Source organism: Sminthopsis crassicaudata, chromosome 2, assembly GCF_048593235.1.
Source record: "Sminthopsis crassicaudata isolate SCR6 chromosome 2, ASM4859323v1, whole genome shotgun sequence".
Taxonomy (NCBI): Eukaryota; Metazoa; Chordata; class Mammalia; order Dasyuromorphia; family Dasyuridae; genus Sminthopsis; species Sminthopsis crassicaudata.
Genome location: NC_133618.1, coordinates 471392799 through 471416456, shown reverse-complemented (window position 1 = coordinate 471416456; position 23658 = coordinate 471392799). Strand labels below are relative to the sequence as shown.

The 23658-nt window shown below is 33.8% G+C and overlaps 1 protein-coding gene across 5 annotated transcripts; it reads right to left on the bottom strand.

Moving 5' to 3' along the window:
• Window positions 1-224: 224 nt before the first annotated feature.
• LOC141557457 (uncharacterized) lies at window positions 225-21793 on the bottom strand. 5 transcript variants are annotated; one of them, XM_074293146.1, is made up of 6 exons: window positions 21744-21793; window positions 20968-21277; window positions 20018-20105; window positions 15422-15548; window positions 14962-15057; window positions 225-6501 (listed from the first exon to the last, which is right to left on the bottom strand). In XM_074293146.1, the coding sequence occupies exons 2-6, from the start codon at window positions 21099-21101 to the stop codon at window positions 4607-4609; spliced, it is 2340 nt and encodes a 779-aa protein (XP_074149247.1). In that variant the 5' UTR covers window positions 21102-21277; window positions 21744-21793; the 3' UTR covers window positions 225-4606. The 5 variants fall into 5 exon arrangements, with proteins under 5 accessions (XP_074149247.1, XP_074149245.1, XP_074149248.1 ...); XM_074293144.1 differs by having other exon boundaries at window positions 21727-21784; XM_074293147.1 differs by lacking the exon at window positions 21744-21793 and adding an exon at window positions 21505-21716.
• Window positions 21794-23658: the final 1865 nt, after the last annotated feature.

Below are 23658 nucleotides of genomic sequence, written 5' to 3'. Positions count from 1 at the left end.
TGTTTAACATTTATTATATTACCTATTGTCTAGAGAAAGAATTGAAGGGAAGGAAAGGAGAAAAATTTGAAACAGAAGATTTTGGAAGGGTAATCTTAAAAATTGTCTTTTCATATATTCTGAAAATAAAAAGCTATTTAAAAAGATTATTTCATCACTTAGTGTAACTGAAAAAGATTTGTTTTTTATTATAAACTTAATTAAAAAAAAAAAAACTTAAACATACAAGGTAGCAAAATATTGTCCTAAAAAGTTTAACAAGGCAGAAACAAATTAACAAACCACAGACCAGAAAAATACTTTTGTTCTGTTTCTTTCTAGGATTATTTAGAGTCTGCTATCTTTAACTTTATTTTATTTCTTTTTTTATTTAGTAGTTTTATTCACTGTGTTTACAATTCTACTTCTGATTTTACCTAATATTTTTCACATTTTTTTTTGTATGCTTCAGTTAAAGCACCACAATACTGCTTTATAGTAATAAGAATTTATCTAGCCATTCTCTAATTGTTGAACATTTAGGTTGTTTCAAATTTTTCTCATTGCACAGAGAACAGCTACTAATAATTTTATACCAATAAATTTATTTTCATTTCTATATTGTTTTTAGAGACACTGATGAAGTCACTAGTTAGGAACAAGTTTAGTAACTCTTACTGTATGCTGCCAAAATGTTCTCTAAATTATCCTAAGTCTGTGTTCTCGGCTTTTAAAATATAGATTCAACTATTTTTTTCTTAATCTATATTTTTAGAATATGAATCTTTTTGAGCACCATTTTTGCCTGCATAGCAAAAATATATATATATATATATATACATATATATATGTAATTATTTTTGTGTTAATATGTCTGGTTTCTATAATTTATTCTTTTCCTCGGTCTTTCTAGATTATTTTTAATTTCCATAGGGACTTAAATCCTTCATTTATAGAATCTATATTAATATTGCATTATGATAGATTAAACAATTACATAGTTTCTGCTTTCCTATATTTGCTTAGCCCATGATCCACTTTTAGAGTTCAGTGAACACTGAAAAAAAAAAAAACAGGAATTTTTTGAATTTGGAATTTTTAACCTATAGAATTATCTCCCTATATCTATCTATCTACTTAAATATGCTTTAGCTCCATGATTTATGATATATCATTAAAGAAGTTTTGAAATCTCTAAGTATAATCATTTAAATCTTATAAGACTACTGAGTTTTTCCTTATGAATTGTCCAGAATTAAATGAATATATGCACGTATACTTACAAATATTTGTTATATCCCAATTCATTTATAAGAATTTTTAGGAAAATATACATTATTACTTTCCAGTTTGAATTTAATCAGTCAATGTCATTATTGCCACTTGTACTTCTCCTGACTTGACAGCAATGTGATGAATTTTAGAGTAGCCTTCTATTTCAAATCTATTGATATTTCTGAATTAAATGTGTCCCATAAGCAACATGTTGTAGTTTAATGAAACTATAAGTCTTTTGCACTTTAATTGGAGAGTTTAGCCAATTTGTGTTCTGCTGTAGTCCTTAGTGGTTTTTTGTTTTATTTTGTTTTTTAGCAGAGAGGAAGTACAAAGTAATAGAGTTAGTCTTGGGAGTCAGGAAGTCCTGAATTTAAATCCTGTCTGACATATATTAATTCTACCTAAGTGACTATGAATAAAGTACTTAATTCAGAAAACATTTACTTCATAGTAAGCATTTAATATTTATTGAATTAAGTTCCTTGCAGTTTGCTGAATTATTAAATTTAATTATAGTAGGTACTTAAATTCTAAGACTATTTTCTAAGTTAAATATAAGTTATGGGGGTTGATGAACTCACAAATAGTTGATATGTTCTCTTGACCCATTCAGAATAAAGTATAAAGTATAAAACCTTTTAATTTCATTTCTATTAATCCAAACTAAATAGAGCAACTCCAAATGTTGTTGCTATTATTGTTGGATTTAATAAGAGCCTTACTCCCCTTCATTTTAATAATGAGGCCTTTTGTCTTTATCTGACATATTCTTCTAAAACCTTTAATGAATCAATATGTTCTAAGAGTCTTACCTTGTTTGTTTGTATGTACCTTAAGGGTGACCTGTTGGCTTTTTGAAGAACTGGTTAAAGATCCAGCTCTGTAAATTTTTTGAAGCATATTTGCCATTTCAAATACAGCACTACAATGATAGGGAAAAATAATACCCAATATTATGAATAGCGAAGAAATCACTTTCAGGGATTTATATTTTCTTCATATAAAACCTTTAATTTACCTGGATCAGTAACATTGGATCCATGGTTTATGTGCTTTAATTTTTTAAATACTGGGTTCCATTTTCTTAACTTTTCTTCCCTAAAAGATCTGCTCTGATGCCAATTAAGATTTCTGGGTCAGTGATTTCTTCACTATTCATAACATTGGGTAGTATTTTTCCCTAACATGTAATGCTGTAGGTTAAATATAATCTAAATTAAATTTTGTTTTTGGAGTGTCTTTAATTATATTTTAATTTAGTTAGTTGTGTTCACCAATTCTGAAAATAGTCTTTGACAATTTCAGTCAAATAACAAGCATTCATTCAATGACCACTATGTGCCAGGCAAAGTGGTATTGATGGAGATACAAAAAAAAAAAAAAAGTCCCTGCCTTCATAAGAGTTTACATTCTATTGAAGTCACATACACATAGAAATAAATATAAAATGCACACAAAATCAATACAAGGTAATTTTAAGGGGAGGCACTAATAGCTGAGAACATAAAGTCCTTACAGAAGTAGTACTCTTCAAGCTGAGCTTGGAAAGAGTTTAGGGATTCTGAGAGACATGAGAAGGGAAGTGCATTTTAAGCATAAGGGGCTGTGTATGAAAAGGCACAGAAATAGGAGGGGAGTTGTACATATACACACATATACCTTTATGCATACATATACACACACACATACATAAGGAACAGTGTGAAGGTCTATTTAATCATAGAGTATGTATAGGATAGTAATATATAAGAAAGATAATTTACAAAATGAATTGTGAAGGACTTTAAATGTCAAACAGGACTTTTATATGTGATCATACAAATAACAGAAACCTTTGTACTTTACTGAACAGGGGACTAATATTACACTTATGCTTCAAATATATCACTTTTTAGTAGCTGAGTAAAGGATGTACTAGAGGGAGACCAGTTAGTGTCTAACAGACACTAATAAGAGTATAGTGTACTCCTAAAATGGTGGCTCTGTGAGTGAAGAGGACATGGATGTGGGAGATGTTGTACAGGGAGAAACAAAAGTCATTTGACAACTGTTTAGATGTGAAAAATAAGGAGAATGAATCTAAAATGTTGAACCTGGCTGATCAGGAGGATAAAGGTGCTTTTTGGCAGAAATACGGATGTTAGAGATATTAATTTGGGATGGGGAGGGAATGGGGAATAATAAATTGTTTTGGATATGTTGTGTTTGATATGCCTACATTATTCAATTAATAGAAAACTTTCTGAAATGTAGTCTCCAGAGTCTTTTTTCCCCCCTAAGTTCTCTGGATTGTCATACTCAAATTACAGCATTGTGATATAACATTCAGGTCTGTTACTTGAAACTGTTTTCCAGTAGCCTAGATAATTGTATGAGACTGGGGTTTGAGCTGCTGTACTATAATTCCATTTTTCACTGAATTAAGTCTGGATTTAACTGCCACAGATTTCTGAATTTTTTTAAATTGTATTTTCCATTTACTTATTTTTTATATCTTAATTTCACATAATTTCTTCTTTCAAATTCTTTTATTGCCAGTTTTTACTCAATTTCTTTGAAATTTTATTTATTCACCTCAGGACATCTAATAAAACAACAATGAATAGATTTTTTTCTCCTATCTCCATTCCAGTTGATTCATAGCATCTTAAAATTGTATTAATAGTCTTCATTTTGCTCACTTTAAAGTTTAGTTACTTTCAAATTTTTTGTATGAACTTTTAGTCAATTTTCATGTCATTTTTGTACAACATTCTGGATCAACATCCCAAATTTCTATCTTTAAAATAAAAATCATTTTTGTCCCTTTAGAGAAAACTAGAAGTTCAATGGTCTTCATTAAACAATTTCCATAAGCATACTTCTCACTGACTCATATAATGTTAATTCTAAGAAAAATTGTCCAATTTATTTAAAGTAAAAAAAAAACCTAACTTCTTTTGTTATCAACTCTTGTATGGTATTCACATGTCACTAGTGTTTCATCATGAAAATGATGCAAAAATAATTAGTAAGAACTTTATGAAAAAAATTTGTAATTTAGCAAAACTCAAAATATAAAAATGATTAATAATTTTAAATTTTGTTTAATTATTGGCAAATTGTTCCTGAATTTTTTTAATATTATAAACTCCTTTATAGACAGCAGGGTGTGTGTGTGTATAGGGTGTGTGTGTGTGTATAGATATATGAATATGAGGAAAGAAAGTACACAGGGGAGAGAGAAATGTGAATAGAAGCATATCACTTTAACACACCAAAAACAATTACAATGATAAACTGTGATATCATGACCAGAGAGAATGAAAGCCCCATCTAAAAGGTGGCTACATTTACTAAATTCCCAAGATTACTTTCCACTGTGAACTTTTTGATGTCTAATCAGGGCTGAACTATGCCTAAATGCATTTCCACAATGAATACATTTATATGGTTTCTCTCCTGTATGAATTCTTTGATGTCGAGTAAGATTTGCATGCAGGCTGAAGGCTTTCCCACATTCATTACATTCAAAAGGCTTTTCTCCAGTATGAGTTATATGATGTTGAATAAGATATGAACTTCGAATAAAAGCTTTTCCACATTCATTACATTCATAAGGTTTTTCTCCAGTGTGAATCTTCTGATGTTTAGTCAAAGATGATCTGTCACAAAATGCTTTCCCACATTCACTACATGCATAAGGTCTCTCTCCAGTATGGATTCTCTGATGTTGAGTACAGTCTGTACTTTGACGGAAGGTTTTCCCACATTCACTACATTCATAAGGCTTCTCTCCTGTATGAATTCTCTTATGTTGAGTAAGATGTCCACGAAGTCTGAAGGCTTTTCCACATTCATTACACTTATATGGTTTTTCTCCAGTATGGACTCTCTGATGTTGTCTAAGTAGTGCACCCTTACTAAAGGCTTTCCCACAATCATTACATTTATAAGGTTTCTCACCAGTATGGACTCTCTGATGTTGAGTAAGGAGTGCTCCCCTACTAAAAGCTTTCCCACATTCATTACATTCATAAGGTTTCTCTCCAGTATGAATCCTCTGATGTTTGGTCAAGGATGATCTATCACAAAATGCCTTCCCACATTCATTACATTCATAGGGCTTCTCTCCAGTATGAATCCTCTGATGCTGTGTCAGGTGTTTACTCTGGCTGAAGGTTTTCCCACAATTATTACATTTATAGGGTTTCTCTCCAGTATGAATTCTTTTATGTTGTGTAAGATTTCCACGAAGTCTGAAAGCTTTTCCACACTCATGACATTTATAGGGTTTTTCTCCAGTATGGACTCTCTGATGCTGCATAAGTAGTGTACCCTTACTGAAAGCTTTTCCACAATTAGTACATTTATAAGGTTTTTCTCCAGTATGGATTCTTTTATGTTGAGTAAGATTTCCTCTAAGTCTGAAGGCTTTCCCACATTCATTACATTCATAGGGTTTTTCTCCAGTATGAATTCTCTGATGCTGCATGAGGAGGGCACTGTTACTAAAAACTTTTCCACATTCATTACATTTATAGGGCTTCTCTCCAGTATGGATTCTTTTATGTTGCAATAGAAGTGTAGTCCTATGGAAAGCTTTTCCACATTCATTACACTCATAAAATTTTTCTCCAGGATGAATTCTCTTATGTTGAGTAAGGTGACCATGCAATCTGAAGGCTTTTCCACACTCATTACACTTATAAGGTTTCTCTCCAGTATGAATCCTTCTGTGTTGAGTAAGGTTTCCACGAAGTCTGAAAGCTTTCCCACAATCATTACATTTATAAGGTTTCTCTCCTGTATGGATTCTCTGATGCTGTCTAAGTAGGGCACCTTTATTAAAAACTTTTCCACATTCATTACATTCATATGATTTCTTTCCTACACAGATTTTCTGATGTCCAATTAGATGTAAATTACACTTGAAAGTGTTTTCAAATACATCACATTCAAGGTCAATCTCTCTTGAAGGAACTTTTTGTTCAGTAACAAGGATTGAGTTCAGACTAAATTTATAACACTCAGGGTCTATGTTTCCAATGAAAGTTTTCTTTGGGGAAACTGTAACTTGTCTCAGATATTTTTCTTTGTTATTTGGCTGCTTTTCAAACTGATCATCAGACTTGCAGACTTCTATTTTAGAGTACCATACACCATCCTTTGTGAATCTTTCCACTGCCACCTCCTGAGGTATTTCTTCTTCAAAAATGCCTTGTATGGGAATTGGATCCTTGATGTCAGATCTAGTCTCCCAGTCTGAAAGAAAGAAAGAAAAAATGTGACTATGCCCTAATGCTTTATGCTGGAAGATATGAAACTACCATGCTTAAAGAAATGAATTTATTAACATAAGAATAGGAAAGGGAAATAATAAGTATAAAATGCTTTGAATACTTTCAAATAAGACCTTGCAGTTGGAGAGAGAATGAGAAGAGAACATTGGTGGTTAGATACATATTTAGTGTGCAAGGAAAGTAAAGTCAATTAAGTCAATAAAGTTGGAATAGCCTACATAGATGGATTATAGGCAAAAGTGAAGAGCAGGATACTAGCAGACAGGCAATCCGGAAGTACACAGCTTTATTGTTCCATGACGTTATTATAATAGCAACTTTCCAGCAAATCTTAAGAGACTGTCACCAAAAAAATTCTTTAAAACAACTATTTTCATGTCTGTGACAACACTCCTGCAGTACAAAACCCTCCAACTCTTCCTAATCATAACTGGGTATCATCTACAGCCACAGTGATACCATCTTTATGCAGTTCTACCTTTATTATCACTTTCTACACACTCATCTAGTTCTCATCTAGCAAGAAGTTAAAAAGTTTAGAGGCAAAATATTGATACTTCAATATGTGAATCACTTCTATAGTCTTGTCTCCAGTTTTATTCTCCTGAAATTAGTAGATTTTATGTATTTATCTATTCTGACTGCTAAGAACTATTTTAACCATTCATACTTGACTTCCTCTATGTTACTTCTAATTCCCAAATTCCCAGGCCTTTAGTCATTCTTGAATTTTTGACAAGTGAGGAACTACATAAGTGGTTTCCTTTTAAAGGATAATGAGGAAGTATGGATGGGATTCTATTGACAAATTCTACAGGGGAGGTCACTCCCATATAAATATAAGAAGCTCTGAAAAATGAAATTCTGACAGACATGAAGGAAGCAATGACAATATAGAATTCCAATAAAGAGAAAAAAACATTATTTGAAGAGATGTAGATACACAAAGAGTTTTTTTTAAAGCTATGAACAGAAGAACATGGAAAGAAGAACAGGTAAGTACAAAAGTGAAGCAAAGTATTGTAAAAGGTCATAAATTCTAAAGCCAAAAATTAATTCAAACTGGTGAAGAAAACTAAGGGCAATAAAAAAAAGATTTAATTTATTTTGTTTTAAGCTATATTGTGTCAAAGATAAGAGGATCTTGAAATAGAATGGATGATAATGTGCAATTCTTATTTTGCTTCTATTTTTTTTTTCCTGTCAAAGAGAATGACCTTGGAATTGGAAAAAAAAATGGAAATGGCTAATGCTAAATGATAAAGAATATAAATTAAGGATAAAGAGTATATAGTTTTCCTTGATAAATTCAAGTTACCTGGGCTAAGATGAACTACATCCTTAAGTACTGAAAGAACAGGAAAAAGTAATTGCTGAGCTACTGTCATGGAAAACAAGAAAGTATATCCAAACTAGAGACCTAATTTTCCAAAAAAAAGTTTAAAGAATGTAATCTGCAAAACACAGTGTCTCAAAAATCTTAGTGCAGTTTTAAAATATCAAAACTTAAAAGAAATTACTTTTGTGATTGAATTGGCCTTGATTTCTTGAAAAAAATTCTAGAATTGTTATTAAAGATCTGCCATATGAACATCTATAAATAAAAGTATTTTGGAACAAATAACTAGCATAACTTAATCAAGAATAAATCATACAATCCAATCTTATTTCCTTTCTTGACAGATTCACTGAACAACTAGGTTATGGAAATACTGTAGACAGGAGTTACAGAGAACATGACAAAGCATTTAATAAAATCTTTCATGTCTCTTGTGGAAAATAGGGAGAGATATAGGTGAAATAATACCATTAGGAATATTTGGAACTGGTGAACTGGCTGGAAGCCAAAAATGGTCATTAATGTCTGCAAGGCAATATCCATTGGAGCACCTCATAAATCTATGGTTGATTTTATGTTGGTTAAAATATGCTTATAATTCACATTTATTTAATAAAAATTTTTTAAAAGATAAAATCAAGCATAAACTCAAGGGACCCCTCTAATTAAATAACTGAGATTGATATGAAATTGTACTAAGAGTAAATCTAGCTTGAGCCACTTACATACTAGGAGTATGACTCCTAGCAAATCACATTACCTCAGTTTGCTTATCTGTAAAATGAAGATAACAGTACCTACCTTGCTGGGTTCTCGTGAGATCAGATAATTGTACAGCATCAAACACAATGCATGGATCATAGTAAGTGCTATATAAATGTTAGTTATTATTTCCTGTGAATAAAGATCAATGACCCAACACTATTATTATTATGATAAGTTCTCAGCACTAATATTTCTATTAATATTATGATGAATAATTCTGAAAGATGCCACAAAACCATATTTGAGAACTGCATATTCTGTCCAAATTTCTTGTACTTAGTAATAGCTTTTGTTTCTTATATTTAGTAATAACTTGTGTTCTAATCTAATTGCCTTTGATTTCACTTTTTTATTGTCTGCTATGTGTACCAATTGAAAAATGTAATCAGAATTCTTTGGCAAAAACATTAAACTCTGTCATTCTAATAGATCTCCCCCAAATTAAAGTATCTCTGGATAATAAAAATAAAGTATCTCTGGAAGATGTAAAAGTTAAAGGAGAGAATAAAGTTTGTTTCTTTCAAATGCCCAACAGACATACTAATTTTGTATTCATTATATTCAAATGTGTAAAACTCTTCAAAGACCAAATTATGTGTTATTCTCATCTTCAAAATAAAAGTTTTCTTTGACTTCTTGACTTATACTTCATGCTTCCGTGTTATAAGTATCTATTTATATTTTTGATTTCTCCATTTACTAGTTACTATCATCTCTACCCCAAACTAGAGTCCTTTCCCTTCTGTGATCTTCTTCTTTTCTCTCAATATAGTTAAATGTATATTTTATTATCCTGATTTCTTCACCTCTTCTCAGCTTATTTATGAGTTATAACACACCTGACAACATTCTTTCGGGATCATGCCATGCTTCTGTATTCATCCTTCCATTAATTCTTTGTTTCCATCTTCTACACAACTTTAAAATATCCAAGTTAATTGATGAGTGCCCTGTGTATCCACATTAGTTTCTATAAATGACTCCCATCTTTTTTCCTCATTGAATTGTCTATCTTTATGTCCTTCAGGTGGAGTTGGTCTTTCAATACACATTATCTTGGACAGAAACAGCACATGGACAATGAGCTGGATGCAGAATTGAACAGGAGGAAGACAGCATGCTGGATTGCATTTGGAAAAACTGCGCTTCAATAATTCCAAGTTGTTCTTAACACCAAAACATATAAATTAACATTAATATTCATCCAATGAGACTATATGGCTGAAAATAACAAAATACCACAATCTCTAAAGAATTTAAATTTTGATCGACAGTCAAGGCAACAGGTATGTGAAAACAGGTATGTGAAAGCATAATGCCAATGAGGAATTATATATAAGAAGCATATACAAGATTTCCAGAGATACAAGTTAGAAAATCAGGTAGGTCAGTCACATTTCAAAAATAATTGATAGGAAGAGTGCTGCACTGATATTCACATAATAGAAAAAAATCTGGAGACCTAGTTTGTTGAATAGTTCTTCTGTGAAGGAATCTGTAGGTTCAAAGTCATTGAAGTACTGAACTAAATAAATAAAAAGTAGGAGAATATTGGCATAAAATATAGGACCCAAGGGAGTGTGTTGTATTTGGTTATATTATGTTAGGTACATTTATTCATTCAATAAGCATATAGCAAGTATCATACTTTGTGTAGAACATTGTGGTGGGCGTTTGGGAAGAAAGATAGTTTAGGTAATAGCAAATCTCTACCCTCATGAAGCTTACACTATACTAAAGGAATAAGAATTAAAATCTATTTCAAAAAAAGGTACATCAGAATCATAAATCGTAAGTGCTACACAAGGTCAGAAGAAGAAAATTATCAACTAAGAAAATCTGTGAATTCTTCAAAGAGGTGACAAAAAAAAATAAAGATTCAAGTGATATTCTGAAATCTAAATTTGTAGTAGGTTATGTTGTGATGTTATGCAATATGATGCATCAGCAAAATCAGTTGGCTATGGAAAGAAAGTCCTAGAAAATTCTAAAACATATAGAATATAGACAGTCAGTGATGGAGATAAGAGAGAAAACTTGGTGTTCATGGAGTTTGAAGCTTATGTACACAAAAGCTTTTAAGGCTGAGATTATTCCTGAACACATTAGTCAGTCCCCTTTGCCCTATCTGTCAACAGGATGAAAAAGGCTGTTAACTTTTTAAAAATTTCCTTAGAGTCCAAATTATTCTACAACTTTGGTACAACTGGAGATAGAGAAATTGGTTATATCTTCTCCTTGAGTGAAGTTTGAAAGATGGTATAATGAAGGCAAGAGATGGGGAAAGGATTCTATAGGCAGGGCAAACCCTTTCCGATATTTTGAATTTTATGCCTTAATAAATTCCAAGAGGAGGAAAAAAGCCCATAAATATGAAATCACACCTTTAAAAATTAGAGAACTAAATGTTATATATTTATTAGTTATAGTTGAAGGGAATTTATAACAATACATGTTAGGTGGTATAACAGTAGTTAAAGAGCTAAACTTGGAATCGGGATGACTTAGGTTCAAAAACCTGTGAATCCTATTAGCTATGTAACTATAAGCATATCACTTACCCTCTCTCAACCTCAGAGGTAAAATGGGGATAAAATCTAGAGCACTTGTTTTACTGAGTTGTTGTGTAGTTCAAAGTTTGTGCACAAATAAAATCAATGCAGCCTGAATTAGAAAAATAAAAAGATATAGATTGGGAAATATTTTTATTAAGCAATTCATTCAAGTTGTACATATTTGTAGTTTCATGTATACATAATTAAATTTTAAAAGTAATTATGATAAAAATCTAATAATTAAAATCTATAGAGAACTAACACAAATATACAAAGTTAAGAATCACTGGACAAAAACATATCATGTCAAATGACATGAGTAAATATTTTGGTGGTAAGGAGAAAAGAAAAAAATACAAACTATCAGTCATAACCTGAAAATATCTTCTAAATTACTATTAAAAATAATCAAAGAAATGAAAATTAAAGCCTACCTGCTATGAAACATTACTTATATTAGCCTCAATCTGAAGTATAGGTTGGTTTTGCTGAATTGTTTTTCTCTTTTTTTATTCTTTGTTACAAGGGATGGCTCACTGCATAAGGGAGGAGGACATATCTATTTCAGAAATGAAGTTAATATAAAATAGATTTATCAGTAAAAGTTTTTAAGCAGTAGAAAAATGAAAACTACACTAAATTATCATTTCACATTTATCAAATTAACAAAAATATTAAAAACAGGAAAATCAATATTTGAAAAGACTGCAGAAAAACAACATTTCCAATTCCTGGGCTGTAGAATTATAAACTAGTTTGTTAATTCTAGAAATCAATTTTTAATTTTTTCAAAAAGAAAAACTATTCATAGACCAAAAATTACAGACTTAAAACTGGAGGGGACCTCACCAGTCATATTGCACCCATACTCCAACAAGCATGAAAATGTTCATAGCAGCATTATTTGTGACTAAAAGATATAAACAAAATTTGCATTCAATGAATAAATGACAAATGTGAAGGATTCAGAGAAACATGGAAAGAATTATATGAAGTGATGAGGAGTAAAGAAATCAAAGTAAAAAAAATATACACAATGATTACAACCATTGTAAATAAAGGCAACATGAAGAAGGGACAAAATTCTGGTCAATTATCACAATCAATGTTTAGTACCATACTATGAAATTTAAAGGACACATTCTCTTCCTTGTTTGCTCCCATTCCCTACCCTATTTGATAATTATCCACAAACTGTTTTTTTTTTTTGTTTGTTTGTTTTTTAGCAAATATACTTTGTAAAAGAAGTTGTTTAGGAGTACATTAATAAGCATATGCTGTGTCAAAACAGGATGTATCAATAATTTAATTTTTTTGAAAGATGAGTAGGAATTCAACAAGTAAATGGGGGAAGGTAGACATTCTAAACACAGGGAGTAGTCTGAGTAAAAGTATGGAGGGAGGAGAGTATTATAGCATATTTGGGAAGTAGAGAACAAACTAGTTTGCTTTGAACAGAGTACTAGTAATAATTTGAGTTTAGGCAAAACAATCAGGGTAGTATCTAAATGTGGAAGATCTTAAATACCAGACAAAGGAATTTAAATTTTTTTCAGAAGGCACAAATGAGTGCCACTAAATACTTTTGAGTAAAGGAGTGAAATGATCAAAAAGTTATTCTGAAAGGCATAGGAAGGATTAATTGGAGAGGTAAAGGGTGAAAGAAGACCTGGTGAAGATTACTGAAATAATTCAGGTGAAAATGAGGACCTTTATAAACGTGATACTATTGGGAATGGGGAGGGGGGAGTGAAAGCAAAAAATATTGTGAAGACTGTAATTATAGCATCTAATAATTAAATGAATATTAGAAGTGAGAAGAAAAATGCAATGGTACAACAAACAAGAGTGAAATCAGAAAGAAAAACAGATTTGGGAAAGAGCCAGTAAGCCTAGTTTTTTGAAATAATAATAGAATACCTACAAAATGCAAAAGATTCTAAGGGGTGTTAGTAGAGGAAGAAATGAATTCAGGCTCACTCAATATCAGATATTCAAGTAGAAAGGGCTGGTGGATAGGTGTAAAGTAAACTTGGCATGCTTGTAAAACAAAACCTAGAAATGAAAATGTTATTACTATACAAAGCAACACTGAAACCATCAGAAGGAATTAGTTTTTGGGAGGAGGGTTGTATTAAAAAACAAAAAAACAAAAAAAAAAAAAAAAAAAAAAAAAACTGACTATTCCAGGAAGAAGGCAATAAAGCAGAAAAACTGTGTAAAAGGTTAAAAAAAAAAAAAAAAAGCTTAGGATACTATACATCATCACCTAAGGAAGGGAAAGTTGAGGATCAAGAAGGGAAAGTTGAGGATCAAGAAAGGAAGATCAATATTCTCAAAGAATAAAGGAGGATGAAAAGGGGAAAAGTCATAAAATTCATTCAGAAAGAAATCAGAGGTCACATTCAAAGAACTATTTTTGAAAAGTTTTGAGGGGCAAGGTTAGGGGAGGGAGAAATAGCTGAAACTGAATTGCAGTGAAAAAAATTTTAGCAGAGAAGAATGTACAAGTTTGAGAAATTTGTGAATGAAAGGAAAAAAAAAGGAAGGGTTTATGAACATGTAAAGATAAAAACTACAGTCACTATTTATTGTTTAATAAATGTTTATTAAATTGAATTGAATGCTAGCAATGAAGAATAATCAAAAGATTCAGGCTCAGGAAAAGGATAATGGGAATTGGATCCAAAGAATGATTAAGTAAATAGCTTTCAGGAGCACAAAAATCAATAAATCTCAATGTATTCACTGATGTTTTTATAGACATGGCCTTTGAAGAAAAATATCCCCTCACACCAAACTATTGGTTGTAAAACCTTTACTTGATGACTTCCTGTAAAATGAAACCTACACCATCTGTTGAATCTATCCATTCTACTTTAGGACAATTATTAAGAAGTTTCCTCCTTACAATAAAGCATTACATTTACATTTTCCTGCACCCTCTAATCACTACTCTATTTTGCCCTCATGGTCTACCAAAACAAGTCTAATCCTCTTTCTACAGATAACCCCATTCACTGCTCAAAAATAGCTACCATGTACTGTCTAACTTCTCAAAAGTTCTGAGCTAAACACCCAGTTTTTTGTTTTTTAATTACTGGTACACTGGAAAGAGCACTGACTTTGGAGTTGCAGGACCCAAAGTTTCAAATCCCAAACCTGTTCATTCTATCTTTGTAGCTTTGAGCAAATCATTTAATCTACCTGAACCTCATTCCTCATTTATAAACTGGAGGGGAGGGTGATTAGATATCATTTATATCCCCCACTCCAGCTTTATGATCTAAATCTTTGATTTATAATTCTTTATGATCTATATTCCAGGTTACCTCAGAAAGGCAAGAAATTCCCGTCCTTGGAAATGTTCAAGTAGAGGTTTCATATTTATTAAGAAGATAATACATCATCACTTCTCCCCAAATACCAGAGCCTAAAATAACCAAAATTATAACTCAAACAGGAAATAGGTTTAGAAATTTGTTTGAATTTTTGCAGATTCAAGTAAGTACCATATTTTCTATTTGATTGGGATGTTTTTTGGTTTTTTAGGATTTCTGAGTTTGGTGAGAGTTTGGATTAAATTACATTTATGTCTAATTCAACTCTTAAGACTATAAAAATTTTTGACATATTGAGGTGAAATAATGATATTTAAAGGAGTTCAAGTCAAATGACCTCAGTTTTCTTTATAGGCCAGTTTGAAGATTACAAATCCTAAATTACTTACAGTGACTCCAATGTGGTTTGTTCCCTTACTCACCTTTGCAGTTACTTCTTGAGATTTTTCTCTCTACTATCCAAGGCTCTTGTCCTTGTTCCAACTGGGAAATCACAAATGGTTTTGAACCTTGATGCCCTGTTCACACGGAAATATGAAGCATTTGGATATTTATGCAAGGGACAAAAAACCGACCTATAAAAATCCAAATTATTCTTCAGGATCTCAGAAGGATGAGATCATGGCAACATAAAGGACAAGTATCCATTTCAGAATTTACAAAAAGCATAGACCTCTCAAATAGAAAGGAGAAGAAACACCCTGTTCCTGTACCCAAAAGGGATTTGGATTGTTTGATCACTTAATTCCAAAGTCAAATACAAATAAACACCTCAGAGTGCTTTCCCCCACTCCTACATAAACACGCATTTTAAAATCTGAGAAAACAAAGATAGTCTAATAGGAAGACTGACCCGGAGTCACAAAGGAAACCTACTCTTACCCAATGAGATCAGGTTCCTGTAGTTCTCTAGCATTACATCCTTGTATAGATATTTCTGACTAGAGTCCAGTTTCCCCCACTCCTCCTGGGTGAAGTCCACAGCTACATCTTTGAATGTCAATGATTCCTAAAATACCAAACACATTTCAGTTTAATGTAGGACCATCCATTAACAATATGAAGAAGAGTAAGAGTATAGAACTGACAGGATTATATGTTCTGATAAAATTAAAGAATCAGAGAGTTCTAAAGCAACCAAATTATTTTCTATTGTATCCTTATGCTGGTCAATACATGTACAAGACATTAAAACATGTACAAGACATGGTCAAAGTCCTTGAAAACATAAAGAATTTTGTTTAGTAGAAAAATATACAAAGGACAAAACTGGAGAAGACAATACTGTACACAGAGTAAACCACTAAATTGTGTGAAGTAGATGGTAAGTCATATAAGTCCAGAGAAGAAAGAGACTCACCTGGCTTCAGGGACAAAGGAAGACCTCACAGAACAAGAGAACCTTAAAGGTAAAAGAGATTTTGGAGGTATGTAGTACAACCTCTTAGCTAACAAATGACATTCTCTGGAATATTCCACAAATGACCATTTGTAATATCCAGGATATACCTGAATGCTTCCAATGAATTCCAATGCTTCCCTCTTAAGGCAAGCTGGTGCATTTTTGAATCTCTAAATGTTAGGAAATTTTTCAGTCGTATCAAGTTAGAAACTGCTTCCCTTTATCTTCACCTAGTTTTCCTGTTTTCCCCAATGTAACCACAAAGAGTAAGTCAAATCTGTATCTTATCTAAAAATCATTCAAAAATTTGGAGGAAACCATATGGCTATTAGATCTTCTTTTCTAAGGCTAAGCATTCAAGTTCCTTCAACCATTTCCAAACATCCCTTTCATGCTGCTGGCCATCCTCTTCTAGAGGAACACCAATTTCTCATCTCCATTAAAATATGACAGGAGGCACTCAACATAAGACTTCAAAATTAGCATGATGAACCACGATACAGTATATATTTCATCTACTTACTATGGTCATTACAGTTATGCTAATATTAAGCAAAGACAACATTAATGAAATTTTTGTCAGCCATATTATATTATTATATTATATTATATGATAAGCTCAAAGTCAAAGAATACAGCAAATATAATGAGTATTCAGGTCAACTAATCTTTGAAGCAGTCAACAACACTACTTGGAGTGCCATATTAAAGATTAAAATGCCACTTAAAGATTACCAATATCTCCCAAAATTCCTCAGTTTGAATTCATTTCATCTGAAACCAAATATGACTTTTCCAAACATTCTGACACCTATGCATTAAATGAGTAGGCATAACAAGTTTTAGAGAATTTGTAGAAGAGCTTTTTTCTGGACCTTGTGATCACTACTCCACATCCAATTTTTAATGTCAAGAAAGCTGGGGTAAGAAGATGCTTGTACTGATCACAGCCTGATTACCAGGCTGAAATCATTGCCTGAAACTGCTATTCACTCTGACAATACTAGCTTTCATCTCCCAAATTCATAAGGAACTAAACCTAATAGGATCTGGACCTTACAGATCATAAAACAAGTTTCATCTACTATTTATTGGATGACCAATTAAGGGACTATGTCATTCAAGGACTATTCTCAAGGGACTGGATTAGACCACCAAACAAACCATATCTCTTCTGTGTGTCCTAGCCCTGAAGGAAACCATCCACAGTGAAGAGATGTTCTAGGGGTGATGAGTATGCCTGTATGAGACACTGATTATATACTAAAAAGAGGCAAGAAAGATAAATTATTTTTCTTTGCTTAAGTTGTACAGAGTTGTTTAATTATGTTACAGTCATATCAAATATATATTCATAAGTTGTCAACTAGGTCAATATTTCTGGTAGATTTACTTGTCTTTATTAACTTTTTATTCCTTATCTAATATCCTTTCTTCACAGACAAATTCTATGCTACCTCCTCATGAAGTCATTTCCTGCCCCTCTTTCTCTTAGTTGTTTTATTCTCCTTTCTTTTTTTCTTTTTTTTTTTTTTTTTTGAGGCTGGGGTTAAGTGACTTGTCCAGGGTCACATAGCTAGGAAGTGTTAAGTATCTGAGATTAAATTTGAACTAGGGTCCTCCTGAATTCAGGGCTGGTGCTCTATCCACTGCGCCACCTAGCTGCCCCCTTATTCTCCTTTCTTATGCAATTTCTAATGTTAAGAGCTAGAGATTAGAATGCCTCAGGGTGGTCTAATGTGCAGAATAATCATCTTCCTAAATTCAAATTTGTTCATAATTTTTTGGTATACACATTACTACTTTTTCCAGGGGCAGCCTGCCCCTAAATGGTATGGCAGAACAGGTGCCCAGTTCAGCCTTTTGCTGCAGCCTCAAATATATAACCTTGAAAAATGTGACCAGTGACCAGTGACAGTTCAGTAGAATGCAATTATTTGTCTATAGCTATTAACTTAAGTGAAGAAACTGCTATGACTTTTCATTTAAGTTAATCCATACAAATTCCAATTATCTGTAAGACAAATGCCAACTCTTAATGTTTTTTAACCAGTAATGCTATACTGGAATCTAGTTACTTTAAAATAAATCAATTATCCATTATTGGTGTTAAAATTAGTGAGTCTGGTCAGCACTCTGAAAATGGCAAAGAAATTAGAATATATAAAAATCAAAGTGTTAAATGAATATATAAATGTAATCTATGATGGATAAAATAAAGCAAATAGATTTTAAATAATCAACTGAGTTGCATACTTTGAGAATATTCCTAAGTATTGGAATAATCATTCTGAAAAGCAATTTGGAATCCTGCTTAAAAGACTTACTTAACTATGCCTTTAACTAACAGACCTTACTAATTTTTTTGGCTTATATATGAAGATACTAACACATGTTGAGTTTACAATTCACTAAAATCCCAAAATCTTTTAAAAATGGATTGTTGTCCTCCTTTTTGTCTTTGTGAAGTCAATTTCTTAAACACAAGTATACTTTATATGTATCCCTCATAGAATTGATCTTAGATTCAGGATCCTTTTAAGTCCTATTATCTAATGTGTTAGTTATTCCTCCTAGCTTTGTATATCTGTAAATTGTATTAGGATAATATTTTTTTTATCCAAATTATTAATAAAAATGTTAAATAGCACAGAGCCAAGCACAGATTCCTGTGCCAGATCCCTGGCATATATCATTGAAAACATAAGTCACATAAAAAATGTGGAACCATTCATGTTTATTCTTTTTAGTATAGTCATTCAACCAGTTCATATTCATTTAAAAGTAGTATACTGTAAACCCTTCCACATCAAGAGGATTAGTTCCTCCCACTCTCTCCTCACCCCCCCACAATTTGGAAAATCCATGTAAAATTTTTTGACCCTCCCTTGGTATCAAGGAAAAAACTGAATATCTATGGCATTTAAAAAATACATATGTTCATATTATACAATATTATACCTGTATTTTATGCATTTCTGAGTTTCTAAACTTGTTCTGTATTGTCTGTTGGCCTTCATGTGCCATCTATGGCTTCCACAAAACTCACCCAAAATTCATATTTAATTTCTTATGCTAATCTGCAATACATAAAAACTGCAATGGGAGAAGTTGTGATGTAAAAGGGACAATTGTAGTCTAACTTATCTCTCTCCAGATTTTCCAAAATAACAACTTAATGAGACATTTCATGAATAGTTATATTCATCCTAACTACCTAGGTCATTCATTCTGCCTATGCAGAAACCCTGAAATCATCTCCAATTCTCTTGTCCTTTATACTGAAGCAATCATTGTTTTTTCAAACACTGCTTCCCTATCTCAACTCCTCACCCAAAACCACTCATTATCTCAGTCAATCCTAAAATAAATTTCATATGTCTTTAAATTGCCATTCAAAGTCCTCTACTATATGGCCATGCTATAGATTTGTTCTATACTTATAGAACAAATCTATTTCCCATTGCTTCCTAAAACACACCCTTTGTTTTGGTCAGATGTCTCTTCACTAGTTTTTTGTGAAGGAAATGTTCAACCCAGTTTCACACTCTGAATCATGTTCTCTCTGTCTGGAATGCCTTCCACCATTTCTAACAATATAAATTCTATCTATCTTCAAGTCCAATTGAAACCTCATCTCTTTCAGAAAGCTTTGTTTGCCCATTCTAGTTACACTGACCCTTCTCTTCTCTTCAACTTTTATGACATCATCTACACTATTTGCTTTGACCTGGCACTCATGTACTTTCTTAAATTAGTTAATTTTTATCTATGTTAAAATAATAGTCATCATTTTATGTGCATATTTTGTCTCTTTGAGGAAAATGTATGATTCTTGAAAACAAAGATGATGTTTCCTACTTTTTTTGTCTTGTTCACTACCCCAAACTCATTATATTAAAACATCCTGTGCTAAATGGAAAGGAAGGAGAAGACAGTCCCGATGAACACTCCTTGTCTTCTGGGTGAAAACATTTGGGGGCTCAGTCTTTGGACTGGACTTTTTGGACAAAGAATCTCTAAGAAGACGAAACTGGAGAGATGAACTTTTTCTTTGTCCTGAAATGTCAACCTACCTGGGATCTGGTTGTCAAGAGCCCTGAAGTCATTCCTTCCCTCTTAGAACTACCCTCTTGTGAAGTACAGATTCCTAAGAAGGCCAAGCTGCAAAAGAGAAAAGAATCATTTTTCTTACGTTCACTGGGTAGCAAACGACAGAGGGGTTTGTCCCCTACCCCAATGTTATGAAGCAGGAAGAAAGTCAAAAGGAACCTAGAAATAACCTTATCCCAATCATCCCAAATATTACTAATAATATCTAACATTTATATAGCACTTACTATATCTCAATAATTGTGTTAAGTCATTTATAATTACCTCATATGCTATTCATAACAACCTAAGTAGAAAGATACTATTTTTATCCCAATTTTACAGATAAGAAAACTGAGACAAACAAGTTATAACTTGTCCAGCATCACTAGCTAGTGTCTTAGGCAAGATTTGAACTGGTGTCTTCCTATTTCCAGGGCCAGACCTCTGTCCAAAAGAACACATGGCTGTTCCAGTTCAAAGTGAAGTATACAAGTACTCTTCTGGGTTTTCATGTTAACATTCCCAGTTTCTAGTCCCAACCAAAAAACCACCTCTCAAGAAAGCCAGACTAGCTGAGATGTCCCTTGGATGGGTTTTTCTTTTTTATGCTACTTGCAAAGCGCCAACTAAATCCAAGTATTTTACTGCATGCCTCGGTTTTCAAATCCACAATCTCAGGAATGTCGTAAGCACTGCTCAATGCTGTGCTTGAGAATACTCCCTGCTCCTCTTTCTCAAAAGCATCCTTTGTGTGGCTTGGAGAACGGGGATACAGTTAGCCTCATCGGGGGGCACAGTACCCACGTTACTAAGCAAATTTTCTAGGAGAAAGGTCATTCCGGATCAAAGAAGGCAGTTTTCTATAAGCAACTGGTCTAACTCAAACTCCTCTCTGGACAACAGATCTTTGCCCCACGGTCAGTGTTCTCACCTGTCTCCTGAAGCCCCTGGAGATTTTCCGAGGCTAGTGTCTGGATATTCTACTTTCACCCCAATCCTGTTTACCCCAGCAGATTGGTCAGGAGTCCGTTCAGCACCAGTCCCTTTCATGACCTTCCTCGGCATTTTCGGAAGCTTGGGTATGCATGCTCCTGCATGCACATTTATATCTGATTCCCAAAACCTGCGAACTCAGTAGCTCTCCCGGACCTTCATTGTGGGGCTGCCAGCTCTGCTGCTTCATTAGGAAACCTTTCCTCTGGTGCTCAGAGCTGGAAACCTGGAGACTCTATGCATCGCTACTGTGAACAGAGAGAAAATGACAGTCACACGGAGAACCTAGCAGCCTCAGCCACAGGGGGAATCCTGCAAAGCACTCGGGAGACAGCCGGAAAGTCGGGCATCGGAGGGGCACTGGATGAATTTCATTCATTCAACAAACACTTGGATTCAATTCAATAAATATTTAATAAGCATCTACTAAATGTAGAGCATTGAGCTAAGAGCTAGAGGGACAAAGAAACCTTACCCCGACGGTATTATTCTGCGGGACCAAACACAGAGTGCCTGGGAGAGTATCGTGGTGTCCGCACACGCACACACGCACACACACAGCCCTCTCGCCGGACACGCGCACATGATCTCTTTCTCTGGCGTACGGCACGGAAAGGACAACATAGCCTCTCTCTGCCCCATGAGCCCCGCTCCTCTCCAAAGCTAGGCGGGAATTGGTGGCCGGCTCGTTAAGTACCTGGGTATTGGACTGACCTCCAATGAGGGATGGTTCGGCCGAAAAACCAATTATGGCGTCAAGCCTGCGCGCGCATTACCAGACAAAGCTTGAAAGTGCGCTTGCGCCTAGAGAATCTCTTGGGACTACAACTCCCAGAATAACAAGGGCTGAGCTACTGCGGAGTCTCTTATTCCCCTCCCTTTGCTGCGCCCCAATCTCCACGGCAGTCACAAACTCGGTCTCCCGCATCTGAGCTCCGCCGCGCCAGGAGCGGTTACTCGGCCGGTCACAGGCGCAGATTAGGTTCGCGCTCCTGCCCCCACCCCAAACAATCCTGGGTTTGCTCCGTGACTACCCCGTCTCTTCGCGTCCTTTGGCGTTTCCTATTTTAGAGCCACATGCTTGTCGGGTTTCAAAGAGCGAAGGGAACCCACAGGGCTGACTGCGAGCGAGGCCGTCGTGGGAGAAACCTTCCGGGGACCGGGCCTGCGAGGGGAGAGAGGGGAGCTTTAATACTAGAACAAGTTCCTGTAGAGCCTTGTCTGTGAGGAGAAATTAACTAACCAATCAACCGGAGACCTTTAGGTTAAGAAGAACCGCCTAATGTAAAAACTCTAAATAGCAAACCGCCTTTCTAAGCACAAGTCTAACTGCCACTGTCCTCATAAAACATCCCTCAGCAATCCAGTCCGTCAAATGGCATGAAGCACCAGCCGGGGACCAGGCACCATGCCAGAGTGCTGAGGATACCAAGAAGACCAAAAGCATCCCTCTTTCCTGAGTTTTTGTTTTTTTCTTACATTATCTTTCAAATATTCTTCATTCCAACCACTTTTTTTTTCTGCTCAACCTCCCAGAATTCTCCATTTCCTCTGTGAAATCTTCCCTCATCGTTGCCCCCATTCCCGCAGAGCTCTCCCCTACTTAACTTATAGTATATTTGATTCTGTAATATGTTGAAATGTACAAAAAATATTGGCATCTGAGATGAAATTTTCAAGTCTAAAGTAGCCATAGCATAGAGCCATTCTCCATGCCAAGTTCATGGAGAATAAAATTCAGGAGAATAAATAGTCTATTAGTGGACAGAAAGTCGGAAATTGAGTTTTAAAGCGGATAATGGAAGGAACAAAATGCAAATGATATACAAAAAAAAAAAAAAAAAAGTATATGTATAATAAATTGGAGCTAATCCCAGAGGGAAGACACTAAAATTGAAAACTGGGAAATATTCTCAGGGAAAGCACTAAAACTGAAAACTTGGAAAGGCTTAGTTTTTTTAAGTTTTTTTTTTTAATTTTCAAAATATATCCATAAGTAATTTTCAACATTCACCTTTGCAAAACCTAGTGTTCCAAATTTTTTCCTCCCTTTTTTTCTCCCATTCCTTCCCTCTGATAACAAGTAATCCAATATATGTTAAACATGTGAAATTCTTCAATACATATTTCCACAATTATGCTGCACAAGAAAAATCATATCAAAAAGGGGGAAAAAAGGAGAAAGAAAACAAAAAGCAAGCAAACAACAAAAAAGGTGAAAATATCTTGTGATCCCCACTCAATCCCCACAGTCCTTTCTCTGGGTGCTTTTCATCACAAGTCCATAGGAACTGGCCTGAATCACCTTGCTGTTGAAAAGAGCCATGTCCATCAGAACTGATCATCTCATAATCTTCTTATTGCTGTGCACAATGTTCTCTTGGTTCTATTCACTTTACTTAGCATCAGTTCACATTAGTCTCTCCAGGCCTTTCTGAAATCAACCTGTTGATCATTTCTTATAGAACAATAATATTCCATAATATTCATATAATTTATTCTCCAAAACTGATGAACATCCACTCAATTTTTAATTCCTTGTCACTACAAAAAGGGCTGCCATTTTTGCACATGTAGGTCCTTTTCTCTTTTTTATAATCTCTTTGGGAAACAGGCCTAGTAGGGACAT

What these genes read in the sequence shown, in the direction of transcription:
- LOC141557457 (XM_074293143.1), bottom strand. Translation starts at nt 20,266, where the DNA reads ATGTTAGATATTATTAGTAATATTTGGGATGATTGGGATAAGGTTATT. An exon ending in CAGGAACCTGATCTCATTGG is followed by an intron (nt 15,058 to 15,421) that starts GTAAGAGTAGGT and finishes CCGTGTGAACAG; the next exon opens with GGCATCAAGGTTCAAAACCA. An exon ending in CTCAAGAAGTAACTGCAAAG is followed by an intron (nt 6,502 to 14,961) that starts GTGAGTAAGGGA and finishes TCTTTCTTTCAG; the next exon opens with ACTGGGAGACTAGATCTGAC.